The sequence below is a fragment of the Amphiura filiformis genome, chromosome 10, assembly GCF_039555335.1.
Source record: "Amphiura filiformis chromosome 10, Afil_fr2py, whole genome shotgun sequence".
Lineage (NCBI taxonomy): Eukaryota > Metazoa > Echinodermata > Ophiuroidea > Amphilepidida > Amphiuridae > Amphiura > Amphiura filiformis.
This window is the reverse complement of record NC_092637.1, coordinates 61,885,433-61,897,724: the sequence shown is the minus strand read 5'-3', so window position 1 is coordinate 61,897,724 and position 12,292 is coordinate 61,885,433. Positions and strand designations below refer to the sequence as shown.

Here is a 12,292-nt window from a genome sequence, read left to right as displayed (position 1 = left end):
CACTTAGGGCGATTGCGTCATCACACCACGTGGGATGCACGCACGAACAGCGCATATACGCCGTAGAAGTGACGTAGTTAATCGGATGAACTACCATAGCAATAGATGAATACAATTTTGACTATACCGCCCTGCACTATAACGTTCACGTGGTACCGATGCATTGAACCATAGATGTCAAAGAAAGGTTGATCACTCGCACCTGCAAGATAAGTATCGTTGACAAGAGCGGTATTATATTCAATCTATGTTTGCTGATATACACAGGTGATTAGTGCAATCTGCTTGTAGTGCAGGGCGGTCTATTCAAAAATGGTATTCATCTATTGCTATGGTAGTTAATCCGATTATGACGTCACTTCTACGGCGTATAGTAGTAGTATTTTGTAGTATACAGGCGGGTTAGGGTTAAAGAATATCTACCTTCTCACTTGTTATGTGGAAATTATGGCTGTCTGATCTTATCTGATGCCAACAGATTCTTAGCATTACCAATGTTTAAAGTGCTAGATGCATGATCGATAATGTACCTCCGCACCCCCTACACACTTAAAAATAGGTAGTCAAAATTTTGACTAATTTAGGGGGTCAATTTGAAATAACCCGGATGAAGTCAAATTTGACCACCATAGGGGTCATTTTCCGTTGTTGACATCATTTTAAATTGACCCCTAATAGGGTCATATTTAAATGACCCCCAATATAGTCATTTTTTGACCCACGTTCCGGGGTCATTTTCAAACCGGGACCCCCAAATGTAGTCATTTCAACTACTTTAGGGGTAATTTTCTAATTATGACCCCCGGATATAGTCATTTTTTGACACTAATAGGGTTATTTTTCAAATGACTCTGTTAGGGGTCAAATCATTTTTTGACCCTAAATGTAGTCATTTTTAACTACAATTTGGGTCAAATCATTTGACTTCATCTCCGGGTCAAAAATGACTTCAATGGGTTTGGTGCATAGTTGACCCTGCCATGGGGTCAAAAATGACTACTTTAGGGTCATTTTTGACTACCTATTTTTAAGTGTGTACTTACCAAAGATATCAACATTTTGGTACTAGTTAACCCCTAGGCTATTTTGTTCAAGCTCCTACTAAAATTTTATTCTAACAAATTTGTCTGAAAACATTCGAAGAAAATGTTTACTTCTGGGCGTGGTTAGCACGCTAAGCATTTTCTTAGACAGATTTTTTCCCCGCAATTTCTTCCAAAGTACATGGATTTTAGGAGGAGCATGAGAAAGGTACAGGCTATCTATTAGTACCTAATACTAGTACGTCTCAATGTACACTAAGCCAGAAAAAGAAATTTACAATTTTTCACAAGGTCATATCTTAAAATCCTATGCATCAAAATGAACCTAAATTGCATACAGGATTAATTCAATACTCTCCTCTAAGCACATATCAGTAACCAAGCAGTTGTCCAAATGACACAACAGCAAAAGGCCCTGACATGGAACAGCTTCCTGGACAACTGCTTGGTTACTGACATGTGTTTAGAGTAGAGTATTGCAGTAATCTTGTGTGTAATTTTGGTTAATTTTGATGCACAGGATTTTAAGATATGACCTTATTATTGACCATACCATATACCTTATAAAGAATCGGATAGCAACATTTGCATAGTGTTTTTGTTGGACGTGCGAGCACATCAGAAACACCAAATTGCATTTTGAATATGACTGGAATATTCTGATATTAAATAATTATGATTTTTGAAATTCGCTATATAATACAAATTTTTATGGCAAATTATTATAAGTTGGTATTTCCTATATTTTGTTATATCTATACTAATAAAATAATGAGCTCTGTGTGTCTGGGTGTCTGTCTGTCCGGCTATGCGTTTCGCCGAGCTTCGACGCATCGTTCCGATATTTCAGACATAGATGGGTATTGGGCGTGCACTGTTTACTGGGTAGTTTTAAAGGTCATCGGAGGTCAAGAAAGGTCACCAAAGGTCACGGTCAAAGGTCAAAATTTCAAACTTTGTCCGATCGGGCCCAAACTTGGTGGGTGGAATCCTTGATACGAGGGGAATATATGCGCGAAATAAAATCGAGGACAACCGAGGTCAAAGGTCATTACGGAGGGGTCAAATTTCAAACTGTCCAGTCGGGCTCAAACTTAATGGGTGGAATCCTTCGTATGAGGTAAGCATGAAAAACATATGGAGGTCATTCGAGGTCAAAGGTCATGGATTTCAAACTTTGTCCTATTGGGCTCAAACTTGGTGGGAGGAATCCTTGATATGAGGGGAATATATGTGCGAAACAAAATTGAGGTCAATCAAGGTCAAAGGTCATCTACGGGCTAAATTTAAACTACCGTATTACGGTATTGGGCTTAAACTTGGTGGGTGGAATCCTCAGTATGAGGGGAGCATGAAAAATATTACATCGAGGTCGCCCGATGTCAAAGGTCATCTGGGGTCAAAATTTCAAACTTCGCCCAATCTGGCTAAAAGTATTCTCTGTATCACGGGAGCATGAACAAAATCAAACCGAGGTCAAAGGTCATATGGGGTCAAATGTTAGAGTATGTCCACTGGGCTTAAACATGATAAAATGAATCATTGATATGTCAGAAACATGTAATAAAGTCAAAAAGGGTCATCAGGGGTCAACCAGTATTTCTATCATGCAGCTGGTGCCCTATAGCTACAGGGCCATTACAGCTACAGGCGCACTAGTATTTAAAAATCCTCGAAGTAAACCTTATAAATCTAATGATATGTACTAAGTTAAAGTGTATGTTGCTGGGAGGAAAAGCCGTCCATCATTAGAAAAATTTTACCTTTCGTATTGGAGATACACAAGTTCTCCCAACTACGTGTATATCGTGTTGTAAGATTTTGTTTGTTTATTATGTGCGTGGGGTGTGGGTATTGGACGACATTTCTCGTAAAATACAAAGTACTAAAACTTTGTTTACCCTGAAGTCACACTTAAAGATAAAAAAACACACATAAGTTCTCATTTTTATATATTTGTACTTTTATTTGCGATGTAATCAAGACTTGTTTTTATATAATAAGTTAAACTTCCAAGACTTGGGCCCTTCAACACTGAAGCAAGACATCTTGCATGTTTGAGGGAGCAAATAAAAACTAAGAGAAGAAAACAACAATGCTATTTCTATGTTTTCCTTATATTTATTGTAATTTTGTTTATTAATTAATACTTTTTTAATCTCTTACACAATTAACAATGGTAATAATCATTTGTCAACCATCTGTGTACGAACAATGGTGACAATGGAAACGTCGTTATTACTCCTTAAAACACGTTCCTTCCGGGCCTCGTCCAGGCTGGTCACCTAGTAATGTAATAAGAAAAGAATCATAAGTGACATGGCATGACAAACACAAATTTTCTGGGGATGGTCGACTGAGATCTATAGTATGTCCTTAATTGACTTCCTGTGGGACATATATGAAATAACAAATGGAAGTTGTATGAAAATTATATAATCTGATAATTTTCATCGGTTCCACTTCACTTGGAGTGTTCGGCGTCTGGGAGTCGCCGCCCTCGGGCCTGCCGGCCCTGCGGCCTTGATGTGTTTTTTTATTGATAAGGACGCATTTTACCCCATAATTAACCACTTCTTCAGGACCTAACTCTACACTATAGTCAATATTTTTTGCTTTTCGTTATTACCTATTTTACGTGGGTCAAATAGGACCAGATATCACCCGCACAGCGCATACTCCTCTGCGTTTTACCAACATGCTAAAGGTTAGACGTTCTTACCATGTTCATCAATGATATTCTGACACAGCTCCTCATACTCCGAGCCAGACATGAGGGTTTCCAGTGCAGGTTGAAACCATTCCAAGACACGGGAGTCTTTGCGAGCCATAAGGCTGTTCCCTCCAGGTGTGCAAGGGGCCAATTCTTCCGAGACTATTTCAACATCAGTTCGACCACGAACCACACTGCTCAGAATGAACCATGCGTCGATCTAAACAGAAAAAACAAGAGCTGTAATAAATATACATGCGAAGACACAAAATTGGAGTGTAAAAAAGTAATCAATTGATACCATTTCTCAATAGAACAAATTATATTTTTAAAAGAAAAATTAATCGAATTGAAACTTACCTCATTACTTTCAAGTGCCTGGATACAGCCAGAGACTCCTGCACACTGTACCACGTTCTCAGCTGGGATATCTGCTCCCTGTAACATTGATAAATGAAATGAATAAAAATGATAAGCTTTATGTAAGTTATTTATGTAAGAACAGAGGTTGGTACACACGTGCACAAAAAAGTTGACGTTCTATTGGTATCTGCGAAGTTAATGTCGATTACATGTATGTGGAAGATATTTTTTTATGGTGAAATCAAGAATGAAAGACAGACAAGACGATTCAATACTTAACGTATTCTCCAAAACACTATAGTTCTACTTACAACGATACTATCACCATATAAATCAGCCACGCATTGTTTATTGGAGGAGAAACCATTGATGAAACCAATTTTCTTGGCCGTCAAATCCTGATAATCAAAACTGCCGGGATTGCCTGGTAGGGTGACGAACACTTCCATCGTTGGCTGAACGTAATCGTCGCTGAAATCAAAATAAAGTCTGCGTTCGACCGTGTTTCTCCATCCTGTGATTAAAAATAAAAACAACCTTATCATTTTGCATGCTTGACTATTATTAACCATTGTACTACAGTTTGTCCACTCTGAAGTACAAAGTGACAACGCGCGCGTAAACAGTCTCTGCTGCATGTATGCGTGCCTTCAAAGTCGGCACAATGTGTGCGTCCGCGTCCGTATTTTGTACTTCAGAGTAGGCTGACTGTACTTAAAAGGGAAAAAAGAACCACGCATCGCACATTAAGCACAATTTAATAGAGGTTGTGCATATGACGTATCATACCGTAAATGTGGCGGACTACTCAAATACATTCAACAAAAGCATGATTGCAATTTACCGCGACAGTTCGTCTATCACACACACATAACAACACAAAATGCACTGCGATCAGACAGGTTGTGACCACATTTGATTTAATGGACTGCAATATGCGCCTTGGTTACGTTGAAGGACACCGTACCGGTTCAAATCCTTTGTTTGGAGCCAATCGATAAAAGCATGCAGGGACTCTATAAGAAATTACAATGGAAACATACATGTAAACATGCATAGGCAGATAAACCAGAGACTAACTCCGGACATGCCTGCCTGCGCGGGGACTTGAACCCGGACCTTCCGCTTGACGGACGGGCGTTCTATGAACTGAACTCCATAAACAGGGCTCGAGTCTGATACTAAAAGAGCTGTCGGGGTAACGCGCCAGCTGACGAGACTCATTGAAATGTGAATTACGAGAGACTGGTTAAGTGACTTACCTATGCATCCTTCATACCATCCAGCCATCATCCCAACACCACCTCGTGGGTCTTCCTGGTCAGCGCTGTACACGCAATTAGTGGTAATGTCATATACCGTTTTGCAATTCTTGCCTGCAATCCTGCACACTGGAATATTAAAATGAAAAATATTAAAAATATAATTTGCTAAATCAGAACATCATGAAAGTCATGAAAATTCAGATGTTTGATTTTGTAAAATCTGTGTGGAAGATAAAGATAATGTCTTTCATAGGGGTGAATGGATTTCAATGGAATAGCCCGTTGTCTTACCTGCGTTCAAGACATCGATGTCGAAACCTGCAGCTACTCCTTCATCGTTGCTGTTATTTGAAAAAAAATAATGATTAATGTATCTAAGGCTAAGCTACGATAATATAGTCTAATAAACATAATTGTCATTTATGTCAGTCGGAACTCGGAAATATTAAATTTTCAGTTTCTTATAGGATAGTCAAAAGCATTTACAAACCTGCATTTTGCAGAAAACTCCATTGAAACTGAACAACAAGTTCCAAAGATATGAGCAATAAAAACAATGGAAAACAAAAGGAAATATTTCCTTTGATTGACTATATCCCGCCGAAATCAATATTTCCGAGTTCCGACTGATTTTGCTTGATCGCGTCACATAATGGACTAAGACAGTTTTTGTGCGTTAAAGTTTACGTTGTACATCATCATGCTTTTCAGAGGCTCTGGGTGGTTAGGGACGTATGAATTTAAAAGACTTACATGTATTGCTCATTATTTCCCCATAGACCAACGTGAAACAGCCATTCTTTGTCTTCTTCAAGATCCAGTTTTAGGTGACCTTCGAGTGTCGTTTCATGATCGGCACCGAAATCTGCAAAAACAAGCATAGTTGCATGTAAAAACAAAAGGTTACAAACATAAAGTCGTATCGAACCGAATGAGATGTCAAAATACGCAAAACAAAATTCTCTATCTATCGACTTTGGTGTTCGGATACTTTTCGTGCGCAGCATATATATCTGTCGTTGCAGCTACATGTACATTCGTCGCAAAAGAAGAATAAACAAAATTGATAATGAAGCAAATAGATATCAATGTTATCATAGTCAATATAAACAAGATGAAAAGAAAGAGTGATTAAAAGAAGAAGATGCAAGTGGTGTAGATGACGAAATTGACTGCAAATATATGAAAACTACGAATAAGAAAACAGGAGGAAAATTACTTACCTTCTTTACGTAACTTAGTAATGCCGTGAACAAAATCCGTAGCAAATGCTACCAGTCCAAGAATAACAAAGATTTTCATCGTGAGGTTACGTGATGCGACTGTGTGTATAACACTGACAAGCAAAAATCAGACGATGTTTATCTGCTCAACAACAACTTCAAACTACCACACATCTAGGCCTGGTAGTGGTGCGCGCAAGTTGATAGATATATAATTACAACAATTGCCACGTGTAAATTAATAATCGAGTCATTAAGCAAATAAACTGTATTGTATTTTGTATATTTTGATACAATATGGCAGCAAAATTACCCAGCGCAATAAACTTTTACTGCTTTTTCTTTGAATTCTCAGGTACTACTTGCCAGTACATTTTCATTATTGAGATATCTGATTGGGCTTAATGGGAAACAAATGCAAACCGAATAGTTATCACCATGCGTGGTGTTTGGTATAATCGGCTATTCCAGATGAAATCCACACTACCCCTGTGGAAGATTTTGGAAATATCTTCGACAATGGGAGTATGTTTTTCTAATGTAATTGGCCAGAGTTAATCATTTTGAAACTCATACTCCCCTGTATTATGGCTTTACCTATATTTTTCACAACTGGAGTGAGTATTTCAAATGGAAGTTCCCTAATTGTTTATTCTATTCAAAACTCATACTCCCTTTGTGGCAGACTTTAACTAAATCTTCCAAAGGGGTAATGTGGGTTTTAAATGGAAAAGTCCAATGAAATCATATTATATTCTGATGAATCTATCAATGATAATTACCCAGCGCATTTTAAAACTGAAAACTGTTTTTTTTTTTAGATAAGTGATCAAACTTTATGGGAATTATATGAAAATCAGTTTGTTGTGCTCCGCACTCCCTGCGTGTGTAGTATTTTCTTTTTCAATTTATTTTTTAATCCTGGGAACTAAAAAGCCAATATGGAATTGAAATCAGAATCTGATGAAACGATAACTGTCCAACAAAAACAACAACAAACTATATAATCACAAATACCACTTATTGAAAGAAATTTTTTGAAAAAAATGCAGCAAAAAAGTAACAAACAAAGTTGCGTTAATTAAATTGACACCACTTGCATAATGGGAATCCAATAATGTTACATCAAGAAGACATCATTTTTTTTTTCATTTGATAATACGTCTGCGCTCAAATCGGACACAATAGATGAATACAAGCTTCAGTAGGTTGTATGTGGCTTCAACATCTTTTGTTTTTAGATTATTTTGATGTGTACGAATTTCAATAATATTTAAAAACATTAAACAAAGCACTGATAAAGCACAATAAAATACAGCAATATTTACATACCGGAGAAAAACCTTACGGATCGGCAACCATGCTCACGTCCCTGCATTGTATTCAAGGAGATTGTATAAACATGGCGGGTAATTTGAATAAAATGAATGAACACGCTATGACCCGACGATACAGAAAAGTGTACCGTGGATTAACGTCTAGGCGTAGTGCTTGTTTGTAGCGCAATATAAATCACTGCGCTTTTTTTTCTATAAGGAAGAAAGTTGAAACTTACAAATCATGAAAATGTAACTCGAAAATGATATTCAAATTTGAGCAAATAACGATTGATTGTGTCAGCTTTTTGGAAATGTGTTTTAGTTCAAATATTTGTTGGTTAAATCAGGGGGATATGAGACATGTCTCATATCCCTGGTTAAATAGATAATTGTTCAAATAGATCAACTAATTGTAGATAACTACAAATATTAAAATGTATGACAACATTAAGGGAAGGGGTATGAACGTTTGGACAGTATTTATCGTGGGACATTAGAGCACATCAGACATATCTAATTGCATTCTGAATACGAAGAATGTCCTTCTGTTATCAAATAATTTGGATTTTTTGAAATTCGCAATGTAATACACATTTTATGGCAAATCATTAAAAATTGATATTTTGGATATTTAACAGTACTCGAAGTAAATTGTATAAATCTGATGATTTCTACCTAAAGTGAATGTAGGTGGGATGAAAAGCCGACGATCAATTGGAAATTTTGACCTTTCGTATTGAAGATACGGGTCTTTTTGGGAAAAAAATCCATATCTTCAATATAAAATGTCAAAATTTTCAATTGATCGTCGGCTTTTCCTCCCAGCTACATACACTTTAAGACTATATCATCAAATTTACTTCGAGGACTGTTATATCTCCAAAATTTGAAAAATATCAAATTTTAATAATCGTGAATTTCATAAAATGAAAATTATTTGATATCAGAAAGACATGCTTCGTATTCAGAATGTAATTCGATAGGTCTGATCCCTTAAAGTATTTGAAATAGATATTTTCCTCCTTGTGTATTTGAATTTGACTATTTAATTAAATTAATCCTTTTAAGTACTTTATGGTTAGCAGCTATTTCAAACTGTTGCGATTTGGTAGTTTACAGCATCTTGCGAATGGTAGTGAGCTTGTAGCAAACATTACATTGGTCATTTCAAGCGAGTATGTACAATAATTCAAATATCACAGACATACTTTGTAGGTCATGTGCTTCTTGAGTTATGTTGAAAAGAGGGCTGAAACAACAACACTTATGTAAAACGTACATAACTCATTAACAACAATAAATCAAGCAAGTTTTCAAAATATATGATTTGTAGAATGAACTTTTGAAAAATATCAAAGTGTTATTTTTCAATAATTGATTTAGATCATATGAAAATTGATTTTTAACAAACGCAATAAAGCACGTTTTCATTCAAAGTAGGCCTATATGATTTGTAAAATGAGCTTTCGCAAAATATCAAAGGCTTATTTTTCAACAATATATTGATTTAGATAATGGAAGTCGATTTTTTTGCTGCTTCGACCAACAATACCTAGTCTAACCTTAAAATAGGAGAAATGTGTTTTGCTGTCTTCAGTATTCACTGTAATAGAATTCATAGAATCCAAAAATACGTATGAACCTCCATCAGCATCAACTATAGAAGTGCTGTGATATTCATATTTTCTGTCTGTGTTTCTTGTTTAAAACTTAGGGAAAAAGTGGGGTTTTTTCCTCATTTTTACTTCCCCTAAATCACGCCTCAGCTGTCAGAATGGTCTTAACATGTTTTTTTTCCTTTCGAATAAAAGCAACACATTGAGTACTAATAGATAATTATAATACCGGGTGTCCCAAAAAAAGGTTACATGTAGCAGTTAATGTTAACAAATATAAATATCCTTTTATGACATAATCTATGTACCCTCTACTAGTACCCCTGTGAATGTCAAGCTCACAATCTACGTACTTAGCCCGCATTCCAGGCATTCCTGACCAAGCTCTTTACGCGACATAATGTAACACGAGGTTCATTATACCGTCACAGCACCGTGCGTTTGTCTAATAAACAACGAATAAAACTTGTTCAATTTTATTTCAAGAGTTCAGTCAGAAATGTAAAAAACAAATAGCAGCGATTTCAAGTCAACAAAATCCAAGCATGCCCTATACAAAAGATTGTTTTTCATTTTACTATGTTGATAACAGGAAATACAGCGTGCAGAACTGCTTTCACCAAAAACGTATTCTTATCAAATAACCATTACCTATTTCCTTTATTTGTTTACCCCCAAGAGTCAAGGTTTATTTTCAGTGTATAATGTTTAATTTTTCAATGTTTCTTTTGTGCAATAAGTTCAATAATGAAAAATAAGAAAAATATAAAAAGTAATAAAGAAAAAAGTCTGAAAACAAAACTGTGATTGTGGTTAATTTTCGTTGTACGATATTTTGATGGTTATGTACCCTTAACACCCATGTCATCTTGAGTTCGTAAATTAAGTCGCTTTTAAGATACGGAATTGAAACTTGAAATCTAAAAAAATGACATTGTTTTGTTGTACCATTACAAAATGCGGTTCATTTTCTACATATAACCTTTTTATGGGACACCTTGTATATTGAAAATATTTTAGGGATGCCTTTAGATTCGAGCAAGCTTTGATTATTTGTGATATTATCAAGCAAATAAAGTTACCAGTTTATTATTATCATGGTTATACTGTATTCACGATTATGCTGAAATTATAATTTCAAATTTGGGCATATGGTTTTCAAAAGTTATAATTTGAATTTTTACTAAAAACAATCAAATACAAAAGCTATATTGTTTAGTAAAATCTCGTTAATAGTTGTATGCAAATATGCATCATTTAGGCTTAATCAAATTTTATATTGGTTTTGCTGGATGACAAAAACAAATTTACTCGTTAATGGACAATATATTCTTATCTTGTTTATGAAAAACTCAAATGCACCAACCATATTGATGATAACGATAATGAGATTTTGGTAAAAGCAGGGTACGATTGCTTTTGTATTTTATTGTTTTCATTAAAATTGTTCAATTTTAAAATAATTTTCAAAATTCTCCGTTTATGCCTGTTCCTAACAAATTTGATCAGTCATTTAATGTTATCAATCAATCTTTATTTCATTCAAAATACAACAATACAATAACAGCAAAACAACACATTTGAATGAGGAGATGCTCAGAAGGCCAAAAAGGCCTGAACAAGCACCCCCTTAACCTTTAGAATACATCTTAAAAACGTGATCCACAGCATCCCCCCCCCCCCCAACTTTCTCAAAAAAAGTTGAGATTTTTATATCACTGGAAACCTCTGGCTACATAATGTTTATGTACAAAATATTTCTTGCAGATTAATTCGTTTTGCAAAGTTATCGTGAAATTTGAATTTCTTTTTGGTATAACAGAACGAAATTAAAACACATTGTCGCAGTGAAATACACGTAATAATGCAGAACTCGCAAACGCAAAATCGGAACCGTCTGAAATTTGGGGAATAAGCTTTTTTCATGGATATCTACTGGAAAATGTCATATAAAGAGGATGATGGAATCATGATATACTGAAGAACATTTTGAAAGGATTTTTGAGGTTCATCGGCACGGTGTTAAGCGCAGCTAACATGTTAAATTTAAGGGTTCCAAATACCAACGGTATTGCTGCCTCCACACTTCTATATCGTGCAATTAAGGTTAGCAACTATTTTAAACTGTTGCGATTTGGTAGTTCACAACATCTTGCGAATGGTAGTGAGCTTCGACAAAAATTACATTGATCATTTCATAGCGAGTGTGTAGAAGCATTCAAATATCACCGATATACTTTGTAGGTCCTGTGGTTCTTTAGTTATGTACATAACTCATTAACGACAATAAATCAAGCAAGTTTTCAAAATATATGATTTGTAGAATGAACTTTTGAAAAATATCAAAGTGTTATTTTTCAATAATATATTGATTTAGATCATATGAAAATTGATTTTAGGCTGCTTCGACCAACAATACTTAGTTTACCCTTAAAGTCTGAAATTCTCTCCCATACGACATTTTTAAAATTCAACATCATTTAAAATGTGCAATCAAGAAGAACTTCTGCATTGCTTTTAAACTGCATCAGTCATATTGTGTTAACTCATGTACAAATCGATTCTTCTTTTACTTCTTTACCTCCACGACCCATTATTCAAAATCGCGCACTGTGATTTGTTGAAACGCGTCACGTGAGAGCCCATTATTCTGCAATAATGGGTCGAGCGCCGTAACACATTCTACGCAAAGCATCACGCTTGGTTATGCGTGCAATATTTCCGCGATACGCGCTGTCACTTACGCGTAC

The 12,292-nt window shown here is 35.6% G+C and overlaps 1 protein-coding gene across 1 annotated transcript; it reads right to left on the bottom strand.

Annotated features, from left to right (window-relative positions):
• Positions 1–3,163: 3,163 nt before the first annotated feature.
• LOC140162345 (uncharacterized) lies at positions 3,164–6,801 on the bottom strand. The gene is made up of 8 exons (XM_072185563.1): positions 6,608–6,801; positions 6,138–6,249; positions 5,676–5,725; positions 5,382–5,510; positions 4,431–4,633; positions 4,117–4,194; positions 3,766–3,976; positions 3,164–3,328 (listed from the first exon to the last, which is right to left on the bottom strand). Exons 1-8 carry the CDS (start codon positions 6,684–6,686, stop codon positions 3,282–3,284), a joined length of 909 nt encoding a protein of 302 aa, XP_072041664.1. The 5' UTR covers positions 6,687–6,801; the 3' UTR covers positions 3,164–3,281.
• Positions 6,802–12,292: the final 5,491 nt, after the last annotated feature.

What these genes read in the sequence shown, in the direction of transcription:
- LOC140162345 (XM_072185563.1), bottom strand. Translation starts at nt 6,686, where the DNA reads ATGAAAATCTTTGTTATTCTTGGACTGGTAGCATTTGCTACGGATTTT. An exon ending in GGAAATAATGAGCAATACAT is followed by an intron (nt 5,726 to 6,137) that starts GTAAGTCTTTTA and finishes TTCAAATAACAG; the next exon opens with CAACGATGAAGGAGTAGCTG. An exon ending in CATCGATGTCTTGAACGCAG is followed by an intron (nt 5,511 to 5,675) that starts GTAAGACAACGG and finishes TTAATATTCCAG; the next exon opens with TGTGCAGGATTGCAGGCAAG.